The sequence below is a fragment of the Stylophora pistillata genome, chromosome 14, assembly GCF_964205215.1.
Source record: "Stylophora pistillata chromosome 14, jaStyPist1.2, whole genome shotgun sequence".
NCBI lineage: Eukaryota > Metazoa > Cnidaria > Anthozoa > Scleractinia > Pocilloporidae > Stylophora > Stylophora pistillata.
The window spans coordinates 14,773,969-14,787,979 of NC_142532.1; the positions used below are offsets into that span (position 1 = coordinate 14,773,969).

A 14,011-nucleotide genomic window follows, 5' to 3' on the forward strand; every position below is an offset into this window, starting at 1 on the left:
CCAAGTACTTTTGCAGAGGCAGAAGCTCCATCTCCTTAAAACCTTTTCTCAATGTATTGTCGAATTTCCCTCGAAACCAAATTACATATGATGGCTAAGCCATCAGGGTTTTTGTGTAACAGTTTGATGTTACATAATTACGGCTGACAAACATTGTTTAAGGTTTGAGACACTTTAGAACCATTACAATGTTTGGTCAAAGCTTCAATGAAAAGAAACATCATTTCAAATTGAACTCAGTCCACACGTTTATGACAAATTTGTAGCACGGCTTTCTTTTTTCCCTTTTATCCATATTGTTCCACCAATCATGTTAAAAAATAATGCAGTAGAAGATAAAGTACACGACGTGAGTCGAAAATGAAGTTTGAAGGGAATCATCACTTATCAACGACAGCTTACTAGCACTATCTTTCAAAAATAATTGTACTTCTAAGTTCTAATCAATCAGCCCCCGCTGTCCCCAATACAGCAGCATATGCAGTCAACAAGTTAACAGCCTGCCTCGTTTCCAAAAGCAACCTGGCTTCGAGCAACCAATCACGCGCTACATTTTTTGGCTCCCCGCGAAGCTGATTTACCAATCGCGTCGCTAACTCCAGATTTCCACGCCGAAGGTAGTACTCTGCGCGCGCTAGGAGATCAAAACTATCTAAATTGTCTAAATCTACGAGTTCTCCCTGCTTTACGGGATCAAATGAATCGAAAATTAGGAAAGATTGGATGTACGACAGCACGTGAGTCCATGGTGAAGCTCCGTTCTCTCCTGTCATGGCTACTCGTCGACACCATCTCCGGATCTTGTAAAAGCGACGCGTCACATTCTCTTCGTTCAGCACTCCTCTTTACACAACCTCCTCTGGTAAAGAGTTAAGAACTTTTGAGACCAGTGGATCCTCTGCCGCCGCATCGTGAATGGCTGTCAACTGAGGCAGCAGCGGTTTTGGTTGAGTAGTACCTTTGTCGATAGCTGTAGTCAGCGACTGACAAGCTGTCCACAGATTTTGCGCCTGCTTATTTTGTTTCTCAACATCTGCTCTTCCCTCTATCACTGATACCACACCTCGTAACTGAGCAAGAGCCCCAGCTAACTGCACCTTAAAAGCCTCTCTTTCTACGGCCATTTTTTGTTGCAAGTCGTCCTTATACCTGAGAAAACGTCACTGTTGCATTAGATAGGGTAAGTGTAAATGTAGCCCGTAATATGTGTATATAGGAAGTCTAGGGCGGGGGAAGGAGCGGTAGATACAATCCAAGCACTTTAAACTTAACAGCCCATTTAAGGATAAAGGATGAAAAATGAATATTTAAACCGTTGAAAAAAGATGTGCTGAAGAAGCACATTCTTACAAAACCAACCTGTTTTCTAGTTCCGTTGCCTGAACACGGAGAACCTCGTCCAAGTGATCACTGTATGCTGCTGCCTGGCGACGTAATTGCTGTCGGAGGCTCACCTCATGTGTTGCTGAAAGCTCTGCTTCCTAAGAGGAAAAAAAAAGGCTAACAATCTCATTGTCACTTGACTCATTAATTGTATTTTAAGCCCATATCAAATAAAAAGCGCGCCTTCCTCAAGCGTAAACCACCAGATCTCTTTTTTTTTCCACCTCTTTACTGGAGAGGAGATATCGAGAGGGAGTCGTGAAGTAACCATACTAGCCAAGCGAGGAAATGTCATCAATTAAAGAAAATCGATTGTAAAACAAATTCTCTATGTAAGCACCTTACGATAGGTATAAAAACAGTTGGGAGGATATGCATACTGATGTTAGGTTTTGAGGGTTAAACGCCAGAAAACGGGAGAAACCAGGTAGTGAGTTGTTTACACATGTACATGTACTTGAAATTGCTCTTATCCTATCAATACTATCATAATCGACCCCCAACCCCTCCCCCCCCCACAAATAAAAAAAACATTTTACCGGGTTTCAATTTAAAGATCACAATGTGCCTACCTTCTTCTTCGCTGTGGTTTCAAACTCGGATGCCATTCTCTCGGCTTCTTGCTTCAGTTTAAGTTCGGTTACCTTGGCATCCTCTTCACGTTGGATTTTAAGGGAGTTTTCCAGCCTTTTTTGTTCCTCAGTTTGGCAGCTGACTAGCTCCTATGTTAGCTGATCAAGTATTTTTCGAGCATATGCCAAAAGAACCGACTCAGACCTAAAAAGCGAAAATGAAACGACTTTACACTAGGTGGGAGACACTTTAGCCAAAAGAATAGCGCTGGACTCCTTCCCGACAGGGCTGGGTTCGATCCACGCCAGAATTACCGTGATGCATTGCACTTTCACTTTTATTTCTCATTCCGTCTCTTTTCGTTCACAACTGTATGTTTCAACTCGAAAGTCAAGACAACCACGCTTTTGTTCAAGTCTCCTTCATCCTGACAATAGTATACCTTTCCTTCAATGGTATAATAATCATTTCTCTTAAAATCAAAGAAACCTCAACAACTGTCCTTCGTATACGTGAAGACACGAGACCAAAATGTATAATGTAACAATTCGCCCAGTATCATGAATACCCTACCTAACATCTTTCTCTCCAACACCTTCCAAAGCTTCTTCTTTCAGAGCAGCAGGTATTATATCCAGTAGCTCCTCCCTGAACATATCTTTGCTTTTGGCCAAGCCTTTCTGATGTTCCTCCAGCACTGCCGCCTCTACCTTGGCCTGCTGCATATCTAACGCTGCTTTCTGTACACTGTAACTTACCCTCGCTGCCTCTTCTGTTGCAGTGGTTCCTGCTCCTTTAGCCCCAGCAGCTTCAGCTTCCTTGATAATAGATTGAACTTTTTCTACTTCTTCATTTACTTTTACCTGCAAAAGAGAGAAAGACGTGTTTTACTTGATGTAAAACAGGAGTAATCTGTCCATGACCCTATCAATTTTTACATCACTGGGCGAGGGAGAGCAAAGTAAGCACGCGAGAGAAGAATAATTAAATTTGGAGACTTCAAAAGAGCACTGAAAAAAATTGTGCAAATTAAAAGATTTTGTCTGTTTTGATTGATCTAACAATCTTCATAAAGCAGCCAATTGTGTAATTTATAACTTTAAAGGTAACCAAACATGAAGATTTGTGTCAAAGATGGATTCTTTCACTCCCAGGGGTGACCGCTGAGCAATATCTCATCACAATTTCAAGACATCATCATACACAGAGAAAAAATATTTTGATTGAACACGATATTCTCATAGCTGAAATTAAATGAAGGATATGGCAGATGGTAGGGAGAATTTCACATAAGATCTTGAAAAGATTATGGAGGGCAACTGTTTTTATTCTAATCACCTGAGCAATGGAGAAATTTGAGTATTCTGTGGGGTTTCTGTGAACACTCATTAAAAAAAGCTTGAATCATTTTCGCTACCAGCCCGGCTAAAGAGCTGTTGGCGACCCAAGCCTCTCGCTTAAGTTCCTGATCGATTGTGCTTGTAAAAGTAGCATATTATCAGTTTAAGCTCCAATCCAACCCTCTCCTAAAATATTAACTTAATGATATAAATAGACTAAATAGGCTGCTTAGCAAGTGCACGTACAAAGGTATTTACCCGGCGACATTTAGGACAAATTATTTTAAAGTACGAAAGTTGTCGCAAGCAAAAAGTCTCTTGAAATAATACGACTTAAGTTTACGCTTAAAAGAGTCAATAGACTTAGCCTGCTTAACATCATTAGGTATGTTGTTCCACAAAACTTGCTATCCTATTAAAATAGAAGTCCCGAAATGTTGATGTACGATTATTATTAATCTTTAAGTTCAGCTCTGAGCAAGCTTGTTTTATGCTTGTATCACGCTTGTATTGTGCTTGTATTACGGTTTCTGGATTTATTTTCTTGCGTGATACACGTTGTTTGTTGCAAACAAAAAGAAGAGAGTTTCTTCTTTGACTCCTATATAGGCGAGAGTCTGATTGGATGAGTATTCAACCAATTATTAAAGTCCCTGACGATGTGGGAGGGTGTAAGAGGTCCAAATCAAAAGAGAAATTTTCCATATCGGCGAATTCGGTCGGGAGATGCTGGTCCGAAAAATATCTCCACATTTGATATCCCCAGAGGACCAATGGTTGACATCTCTGTATTAAGCTATTAGCAGTGCCCGATTTTTCTCCAATTGTGCTCAAAATTATGCTCGTTTTTGAAAATTTGCTACTTTTTCTGTAGGCTTAAAAATAAAAATTAAAAAAGCAAACTAACCTAAAAAACAAAATTAGATATTTATTGTTAATAAAGCATCATGTTTTCTTTATCTTGAGTTACACACTTGCTCTGATAAAACACTGTATCAAAATGTACGATGTGAGTATCACATTTAATGTGTTCTGATATAGATTAGCGCTTGTTATATTGCAGCATATCACACTTGCTTGTAAGTAATCAAGTAATCCGACATTGCACTCTCTTGCTGAGAGTATGCTAAAAACTCTCTCTGAAGCAGCAGAAGATGGCTGAACCAGGAGCACCTTCTTGACTGTGGAGGACCAGCTGGTTCTGGCCTATCAGGAAGCTTCTCTCCTTCTAAGTTGCTCGACGCCATTTTGTTGCCTGTGAAAGTGGGAACTCAGACTGACGCAGTCGTTACTTCCGATGTGCCCAGTCCTCTAGGTGACCAACGACGCAGTATTGCAAAATGATATACATCGGCGAAACAGGCAGAAGATTAGGTGACCGATTCCGAGAACACCTTCGAGACGTGGAAAGGAATGACAAGGACACATCGAAACCAGTCGCTAGACATTTTAATTTACCTAACCATTCTAAGCAACATATGGCAATCTGCGGTCTTTCCTCACACTTAGGTAACACGGAAAGCCGTAAAAATCTTGAACAAAAGCTCATCTTTCAAACCGGCAGTCTAAATCCCACAGGGATCAGCGAACGCTTTTCATTCCACTAATTTATTCTTGTTTTTCTCGTTGCCATGTTCCCACCAATGACGTAGCTCCATTTTCTGCCTTTAAAGCACACACAACCCACAATTCCTCTATTCGCTCCGACGAAGGGCTAACGCTCGAAACGTCAGCTTTTGTAATCGTTACGGTAGCCAATTTACCATTTCAACTTTGTTGATATATCCAAATTATATAGTATTGCGATAACCTTCTTCAACTTCCCCAGACGAATGAAAATAGACTGAACCATGGACCAGAAACCATATATCAATAGATAAGATATGATAAGACAAGATAAGACTTTTATTTGAACACGGTAATAATCATAGCTAACAGCTTGAGGCGTCGTGTATTCAGTTTATATATTATTAAAATAAGAAGAAGACTAGCTGAATAAGTAAAAGGCTAACACTAACATCTTAATCAAAAGTAGAGAAAGTCATCATTTTTTATGGCGGACAGCTGAAGCTGAAGCAATATTAAATTTAAAATCTCTAAAATAAGGCTTTGTTTTCAAGTTTCGAAACAGCTCATTCGGGTTTTTGAGCAAGATATTACGTTCATTTGAGCTAATAGTGTTGCAAAAGATTGCGCGCGCCTCCATAGGCAAGGGAATCTTTTATAAACCTAGTATTAAATCTTGGGACTGTTAGTGAATCGTCTCCTCTAGCTCAAGGAATAGCCATTGGAACTTTTTGATGTAGATATCCTTGTAGAATTGTGGGAGAGACTCATTATGTGCTTTATAGAAAAGTTTAAAAGTATTCATCTTGTAGAGTGAAAACAGAGTAGACCAGTGGTTATAATTGAGCACGTCACATGATATCATGTCTTTAGGCAGGTTGTAGATAATTCTAGCTGCTCGGCAGTGTAATCGTCCGATGGAGCCTAACAAATCCGAATTACTGCATGCACCCCACAATAATTGACCGTACTGTACGGACGGAAAAATTACTTTAAAAATAAAAATCGCGTAGTACCTTTGTCGGTAAAAATCTAGATCGTTTCAATAAGTCTAACTTAGCTATAAAGTTCTTCTTGGTTTCCAGACCATGTGGTGTCCATGTAAGCTTGTGATCTACCGTCAGGCCAAGTAAATACGTTTTCGAGACCCAACTAAGGTTAAAACTTCCTAAGAACGCAGGAGCAATAGGGCCCATCAGATTTCTCGAGCTGAGCAGCATCACTTCGCTCTTGCCAGGGTGAGGTGTTAGCTGGTTGTTTAGGCACTAAGTATAAACTTCGTGTAAAGCCTTATTTAACTGTGCAATTGCCAAGTCTGCTGAACCTCCGATGTAGAAAACTGTCGTGCCGTCAACGAACATATATAGCGACCCTGATTGAACTATCGATGGCAAGTCATTTGTAAATATGTTAAATAATGTCGGGCCTCATACAGGACCCTAGGGTACGCCAATAGTCACTGACAACAGATCAGACCTAACCCCATTTACTAATCTGAACTGTTGCCTTCCATTTAAATAGTTTCTTAACCAGTCCAGTAGTGTACCCGTAACGCCAAAGTCTCCTCTCAACTTCATTAATAGAGTAGCATGAGGTACACTATCGAAAGTCTTCCTAAAATCAATAAATGCTACGCGGCCATAACTTTTCTAGAGTCCAAGGCTCTTCTCCATGTCTCCGTCAAGTGGACTAATAAGTATCCAGTTGAATAGCCACTACAGTACGCCCACTGTCTATTAGAGCCCAGGTCGTTATCCTTGTAAATGTGCCTTATTAGAGTATCCTTGACCTCTGATTCCAAGATTTTACTGGGAATACTAAGTAAGGAGACCGGTCGATAGTGAGTTTCCACATTCTGTTTCATCATCTTTTTTAAATATGGGCGTGAGCCTTGCCGTCTTTCAAGCAGAGAACACGCTTTTATTTTCACTGCTGAACTGGTAGAGACGCATAAGAGGTGGAACTATGGCGCCGCCAGCTAGTTTCCCAGAGTTTGGCGGAGATGTTATCAGGGTCAGTGGACTTATTGGTTTTCATGGTGTTGACCTTTGTTTGTACTGAGCTTTGAAAAATCCCGAGCTCCAAGCAGAGTGGAGATTTAGTACCCGTATTTGATTCATTTACTATCTGGACATATTTTGAAGCATTTTGTTCCGCAAACTGCAGACATTCAAATGAGCCACTCTAAGATCTTTCGCTGAGCAAGCCTCCAATTGATGTACGATGTCAGACAAGAAGCTTTCGTGCGTCCAGATCTCGTCTTTACCATTAAGCGAACTGGAAAGAATAGCCGGCGTTGATGTACTCGCCTCTGCCATGAACGATTCATCCGAATTAAAGAGACGCATAGGGGAAAAGAGAACAGATTTAGGTCAGAACCGGTTCCTTGCTTAGGATGCTGAGGGCATGGAGAACAGGTCTAGGTAATAGAAACATTCTCTAAGATTTCCTTGAATCGTTTGGGTGTCACTCTTCCACACTTAATGTGATACCTCAAACCACACAAGTTACAGGCCAGCGACCGATGATTGCGAGCGATAGTCCGTATACATGAAAAGCAGCTCTTTTTCTCAGTGTCCGGTCCAGCTAGGATTTAAATTTATGTCCCAGCTAATAAATAGCCAAGTCAATTGAAAAGTTGAGTCCGAATTTTGATAACGACTCAGTTTTTCCCGACAGAATCCCTTGCCCAAGCATGGCACGAAACCAACATGGCTGCCGTTCATCCACACAGAGAGGATAGCACGATTCAGTGAGTCACACAATTTGACCGTTTGCAACTCACTCTTCACAAAATCGTCAGCTGTGTGATCTACTATACATCCTCACAAGGTCGCATGTCGAACCCAGGAGAGCCGATGAATAGAAAGGTTATGAAATGCACTCTCTAGGTAAGACTGTTTCGTTTTAGCTTGATCAAGTCGTAAAGCGAGAGTAGGCCTTTATCGATTGTGCTAGCATAACTTTTGGTATAATTTGGTGTTTCGTTTACTAGGAGTAAATAGGCGTTGCCTCTGATGACAGATATGTTTTAATTACACGACTCGTGATTGACATTAATTCCGTACAATGATTAAACAGTGTTAGATTATCATGTTTTAAACCAGTTTTCAGAAGAATCAATAAGAAAGAGAAGTCGGTTTTCATAATCTGTTCGCTTACCCGAATCTGCTAACCTGAAGAGAGAAATCTGTTTGTACGTCTCTTACATCGAATAATTATTAAAGCTTGGATAATATTATACGGTTTGTGGTGGTTGTCTGAGCTGACCAGTTCCGAGTAAGGAAACATTTGGAAAAACGAGCGTAATTTCTGCACTTTTTCTAAAAGTAGCAGTGCTAGAATAATCGGCATATTTTTTTAGAATTTTGAAGGGAACATTACCATAGTCATGACTTGCTTGGTCTCAAAGATTGATTTTTTTTGGAGTCCTGTGGTTACGCTTTAAATAGTGCGGTAACAATTTTTTTTCGCGAAGGACACCCGCGAAGGTCTACAGTATCCATAAATGCTGTAGTTGTGGGCTTGGTGGCCAAGCCTTTGAACAGGAGTGAGGCTTAGGGTGACCTTGTTATGGTAGAGATGTCGCTGCTTTTCAAATGCAAATTACTTTGTTATCATGCTAACTGGATACAGGTCTCTATCACAACAGGGTCACCCTTAGCCTCACACTTGTTCAAAGGCTTGGCCACCAAGCCCACAACTGTAAAAGGGACTATTTGCATGATCTGATATATCTTACCTTGATAATGGAGTCATGACTACTCCGAAACATTGGATTTTATCATTCGTTTTTACCGTTTTATGTTTAAAGAAGTCTCTTTTACTACGAGTTTATTATTATTATTATTATTATTATTATTATTGCCATAGCATTTGCCAATGCTATGGCAAATATAGATTAGACATTTTTAAATTATTCTTTAAGCTTTTTTAGAATAAGAGAGTCACTTCCCTTCTCATATACTTTTTTAATGTAATTTACTCTTGTAAGAATAATTTCGATGCACGTTTTCTGAAATTCTTTCAATACGAACTAGTAGTTGCTTTCGCGATTTTTATATGTAGGTCGTTTTTGTTATCAAACTTAGTTTGGGTCTGATACGAGTCTGATCCTAGAGAACCGAATTATTATGATTATTATTGTTGTCGGCATGAATTATTATTATTGTTGTCGGCATGAATACTAACAACGCTTGACATTATCGGAGGTGATCAGTTAGTCAGAGGCAAATTCAATGTATCTTTCACTTTGCGCCAGTAAACACCATGATTAGTCTGCAAATGAGGCGAAAAGGCAACCTAAGAGTCAATTTCGTATACAGAGAGTACTTCTCTATTTGCGCACCTTCTCTGGTATCACATCGAGTCACAACACTCTGTCTTTTAAATCTATATTTGCCCTACAAAGAGCCCTTTTGGATAAGAGAAACAACCCCTACGTGCAGTTTGTTCAATAATATTTATATACTTATTTATATGATCGATGAAGGACAAGCTCTAATGTCTCTTGCACTTTAACCAGATGCCTTAGATATTACAAGCGCCAACGATGATGCCAGACGTCAAAAGGAAATGAGGCTGGAAATGAAATTGGGTCACTCCTCCAACTATCTCTTGGCATAATCCTCGACATCCTCAGCATCTGCTGTGCTCATTGCCTTGTTAGTAGCGTAAAAGTGATAACTCGTTCTGATTGCGAGACGTGATCGCGTGACGTGATCGTGTGACGTGATCGCGTGATCTCGTTATGATTGTTGTGATCTGAGCAAGTAACATAGCTGAGTGGGGGATTCTAAAGGGAAAGTGACGTCATGAATGAATGAAGGTTCGGGCACCTATTTTGACTATTTGCACAACGTTTTAGCAACGTTTTTGTGTGATGCAATTAAGGGAAATGATTGTGAAACAGGGTGTACTTAAGACTTCTTAATTCCGCAATCATAGCATAAATTGGTAGGAGCAAAGAAGTACTCACATCGGATGCAACGCTCGACAGACATGGCGGCGAGGATTTTCTCTCCTTTCCAAAACCTTTGGCGGAAGTCTGACAACGAACACTTACTGGAAAACGACGTAATTGCGCTTCAAAACGACGAGTATTCCCTTGAAGTCGACGAGAAATGTTTTGCAGGTAAGGACGCCAACCACAAAATGGGGCAATCACGCGCTAACACAGCCGACAGCGCGGATGATGAGTTCACTACAATAAACCTACGGGAAGATACAAAGCGTCCTTCAGATTCAAACACAGGTGGAGTTTCTGGAACATCAGAAGTTACAGCATCGGTGACGCAAAGGGTCTCTTTCTTGGGGATAACATTGTGCATCATTTCATCTCTGTTCATCTCTTCAACGGCGCTATTTATCAAACTGGCCGAGAGCATTCCAAGCCTGGAGGTCACCTTCATTCGCTTAACATTACAGCTCGTCTTCTCACTTCCGCCGATGATTTTCTTCAAGGACAAGTTCATCCATCCATGGAACAAGAGCAAATTCTTATTGCTTCGAGGGGTCACTGGAGTTACAGGCATGGCTCTGAGTATCTATGCTGTCAAACATATGCCGTTGGCTGACCAGAGGGTGATATTTTACACCTCCCCGGTCTATACAGCTATTCTTGGACGCATCTTTCTCAAAGAATCCGTCAGCAAGTTCGATGCTGTAGCCATTTTATCAACTCTTGGAGGGGTGGTGCTAATAGCAAGGCCCACATTTCTGTTCGGTTCCTCAGGAGAGTCCCCTAAATCCGAAAAGGTCTGGTTTCCAACCCTTCTCGCAGTCGTCTCGGCAATTTGTCACGCCTGCTCCATCATCCTCACCCGCAAGATATCAAAAGAAGTCGGTAGTAGAGTAGTCGTATTCTATGTCGCTGTAGTTGGATCAATCATAAGCCTTGTAGCTTCTTTAATTTCAAATTTTCGGTTCAAATTCCCCGACTGTCGTACTTACGACGCACTGTACGTTCTCGGCGCCGGCGCTCTTGGTTATTCGGGCCAACTATTGGTAACCAAAGCCTTGACTCTGGAGAAAGCTTCAATTATTTCCTTGGTGCGCACAACTGGGATCGCGTTTTCGTTCGTCCTCCAGCTGATTGTCTTTCATGTTGTTCCAGATGGCCTCAGTATTGGTGGAGCTATTCTTGTCCTTCTCTGTAATGTTTCTATTTTCATCAAGAAATTTCTACACAACAAAAAGAGTCACGCAAAGGCTCCAAATAATACTGAACGGTGACTCGCTCAAAGACCGAATAACCTTTATCCTAGCATTTATTTACAGGTAACGTGAAAGTCATAAATCACCTGAAATATATCTAGGTGAGATAGCTAACCTCTGTAGCAGGAAAACGAGGACAGCAGCATATGGTGAGTGAGATGGCTGGTGCGGAAAAACTGGCCAGCGGTCTTATCAAGCGGGCTTCGAAGTGGAATCCGTAAGTAAAGCCGGGAAAGTAAAGCCTGTTAAGAGAAAGGAAGTCGGCTCAGATACCCGTTTCTTGAAATGGACTTTCACAACGCAAACTCATAACGTTTGTGACCGTTAAGGTGAAGTACTCCGTTTCGCACTTTGTGACCCTTCTTACTCGAACAAATTTTAAATTTATTAACATCTTGGGAACATCGATGGAAACAATTTAGATCTAAGAAATACAATCTTTGAACTATGATTGAGGTTTTGTTTTTAAAAGTTACACGAAGGGCATAGTTTAAGCCAAAGCTTCCGAATTTTAACTCATGAATTAGCTCCGAAATATTTTTCACTTAGACTGAGCTGTGCCAACTACTACTTCCTCTCTTGAAAAAAGAGACTTAGAATAACATTCAAAATGCTGGAGATGTGAACTAGATAGAAATCCTTGGAAAACAGGCAACCTTCTTTTAATGCGGGTGGAAAAAAAATCTTGTTCACGTGGAGTTGAAAATTGTAGTCTGCTCGATTTGACCACTTTAGCGCGTGAAAGTTCAGCACTACCGGAAAATGGTAGTCTAAACATGATTCAAGCGGTAAAAGATCGATAATTAAAGAGGAATAATTTGTGTGAATTGTTTTTAAGAAACAAAGTTTTCTAAATAAAAACTTGTTCAATTGATTGAACCAATGTAGTACATTGATTTTAAAAATAAGTTTCATAGATAAAGTTAACTTGGCCCTCAACCTTGTTCCCAGGGCCTTTTCCCTTCGTTGGGGGTACACCCTCAGCTTAGAGAAAAGGCCCTGGGAACGAGGTTGCTTGGCCCTTTAACTCCCATGAGTGACCGAGATAGAAATTCTCTTTACGATATCAATACAATATCAAGTAGACAAGTGATGAGAATAAAGGAAACTATCAACCAAGGGATTATTAGTTGATCCAATTCAAAATTCTCCGAGGAACATCAGGCGAATTCTATAGCAGAGAGAAACGAGAATTTTCAACGAGGTCTTGAGAGTGAAGGATTTAGCCTCTCACTCCCAAGATCCGATTAGGGACCAAAAGAACAATTCTCCTCACCATTTGCCAAACATTTCTCTGATTTTGGATTTGAGAATTGGCTGTTCTGTTGTAGAGTATTCTAAAGGATTGCTATTTCGAGTAGTTTAGGTTCACCTTTTGTTTTGTTAAGTCTCGCCTTTTTGCGTCTACGTATTTTGGTAAATCTATAGTTTTGATCTTTTATTTTTAGTGTGTGCTTGAACTTGGCTCGGTTCGCGGATTTCCTTCTTACCGTGCTAGACTTTTTAATCGCCTGTTATAGTTGAGAATAATTAGTTTCATAGATGGTTATGTTCGGATTGGTAAAACTGACCTTGAGTTTTACCCACACTAAGATCCTGTTTTGTGTGCGTGATTCTCGTGCGCCGCTCTATCATTGGCGTTTAATTGGTTCCTTGGTGCTCGCCAAGTACTTCGGAGCGAGCCACCCGATTTCCCTCTTTGCAAAACAACGAATACACTGTGGAAACTCTCACGGTCAGCTAACCCAAACATGTCTACGATTTTCCTACTTAAAGCATTGGTTCCTCATGCTAGAGCATGATGATGATTATTAGATGCATAGAGCGTTGCTGTAATAAATAAATAAATAAATAAATAAATAATGATTTAACAATGGACATACACTGGGTGGCTATTCTTGTCCACTGTTCCAGATCGAATTGGAATTTGGAATGTTGGTTTTTGCGGAGGGAGGAAAACCGTAGGACCCGGGGAAAAACCCTCGGAGCAAGGACGAGAACCAACAACAAACTCAACCCACATGAGACGCCAGGTCCGGGAATCGAACCCGGGCCACAGTGGTGGGAGGCGAGTGCTCTCACCACTGCGCCATCCCTGCTCCCAGTAGTAGCTTTCCAGAAGAGAATAAAGAAGAAAATTACAGAGTCTTAGTACCTTTCGTTAAGTCGTCCAATCGAGTGGTAAAAACCCCTCAACAGTTCAATCACAGAAAATTAATCTTACTTTCAGTCGTCTTCGGAGCGAATGGTTTATTTTAATAAGTCATCCTTTTTATCATTTTGGTATTCAGGGGTAGTCTAAGAATAAAAAAAAAAAAAAAAAAATGTAAGCGAAGGAAGAAATTTCGACTAGCTTGTAATTCCTTCCCGTCGCTACTTTCCTGGCTAAAGGACAATGGTCAACCTGCGTTATTCTTAGACTGCAAAAACTCTATCCTTGTCTTCTAAAGACTCTGTTCATGAGCACCCACGAATAGCAGAGCCTGCTTTCGTTCCCTTATGCACATTTTAACTCACCTAGTTAAGGATGTTAGCCATGAAACTCTATTCATGTTTGTGAAACCACCTTTGACTCTACTCTCTGTGCACACTCAAAGATCTCGTTTACTTGCGCGCATTTCAACTCCTTTTTGGTGGTGAATATTTCCCAGCACGCTTTACCACGCGATCGCGGAAACTGTGGCCCTGTTCTCCATAGACTCCTCCTACTCAGCCTGCCTCCTACTGAAGAGTCGGGCCTACCTTCCCTCGCTTGAACTCAAATGAGCTCTTTTGAGTGATGAATTTTTGCCGTAAAGGATTTTAGAAGAAAGCAAGTCCATATTCCTCGGTGAGTTGATTATGGAAAAAGATGATTGTATTTTTTTTCTTCTTGTTAACATGAGCACGTTTCAGGGTTTTATTTCAACTCTCTTCGCCCCAGTTTAATCCTT

General features: G+C 40.7%; 2 protein-coding genes across 2 annotated transcripts; one reads left to right on the forward strand and one right to left on the reverse strand.

The window, feature by feature from the left end:
• Positions 1-129: 129 nt before the first annotated feature.
• LOC148716724 (MICOS complex subunit Mic60-like) lies at positions 130-2,827 on the reverse strand. The gene is made up of 4 exons (XM_088746120.1): positions 2,530-2,827; positions 1,956-2,160; positions 1,360-1,481; positions 130-1,149 (listed from the first exon to the last, which is right to left on the reverse strand). Exons 2-4 carry the CDS (start codon positions 1,989-1,991, stop codon positions 846-848), a joined length of 462 nt encoding a protein of 153 aa, XP_088602246.1. The 5' UTR covers positions 1,992-2,160; positions 2,530-2,827; the 3' UTR covers positions 130-845.
• Positions 2,828-9,716: 6,889 nt separating this feature from the next.
• Positions 9,717-11,209, forward strand: LOC148716725 (solute carrier family 35 member G1-like). The gene has a single exon (XM_088746034.1). It carries the CDS (start codon positions 9,846-9,848, stop codon positions 11,094-11,096), a length of 1,251 nt encoding a protein of 416 aa, XP_088602160.1. The 5' UTR covers positions 9,717-9,845; the 3' UTR covers positions 11,097-11,209.
• The last annotated feature ends 2,802 nt before the right edge of the window (positions 11,210-14,011 follow it).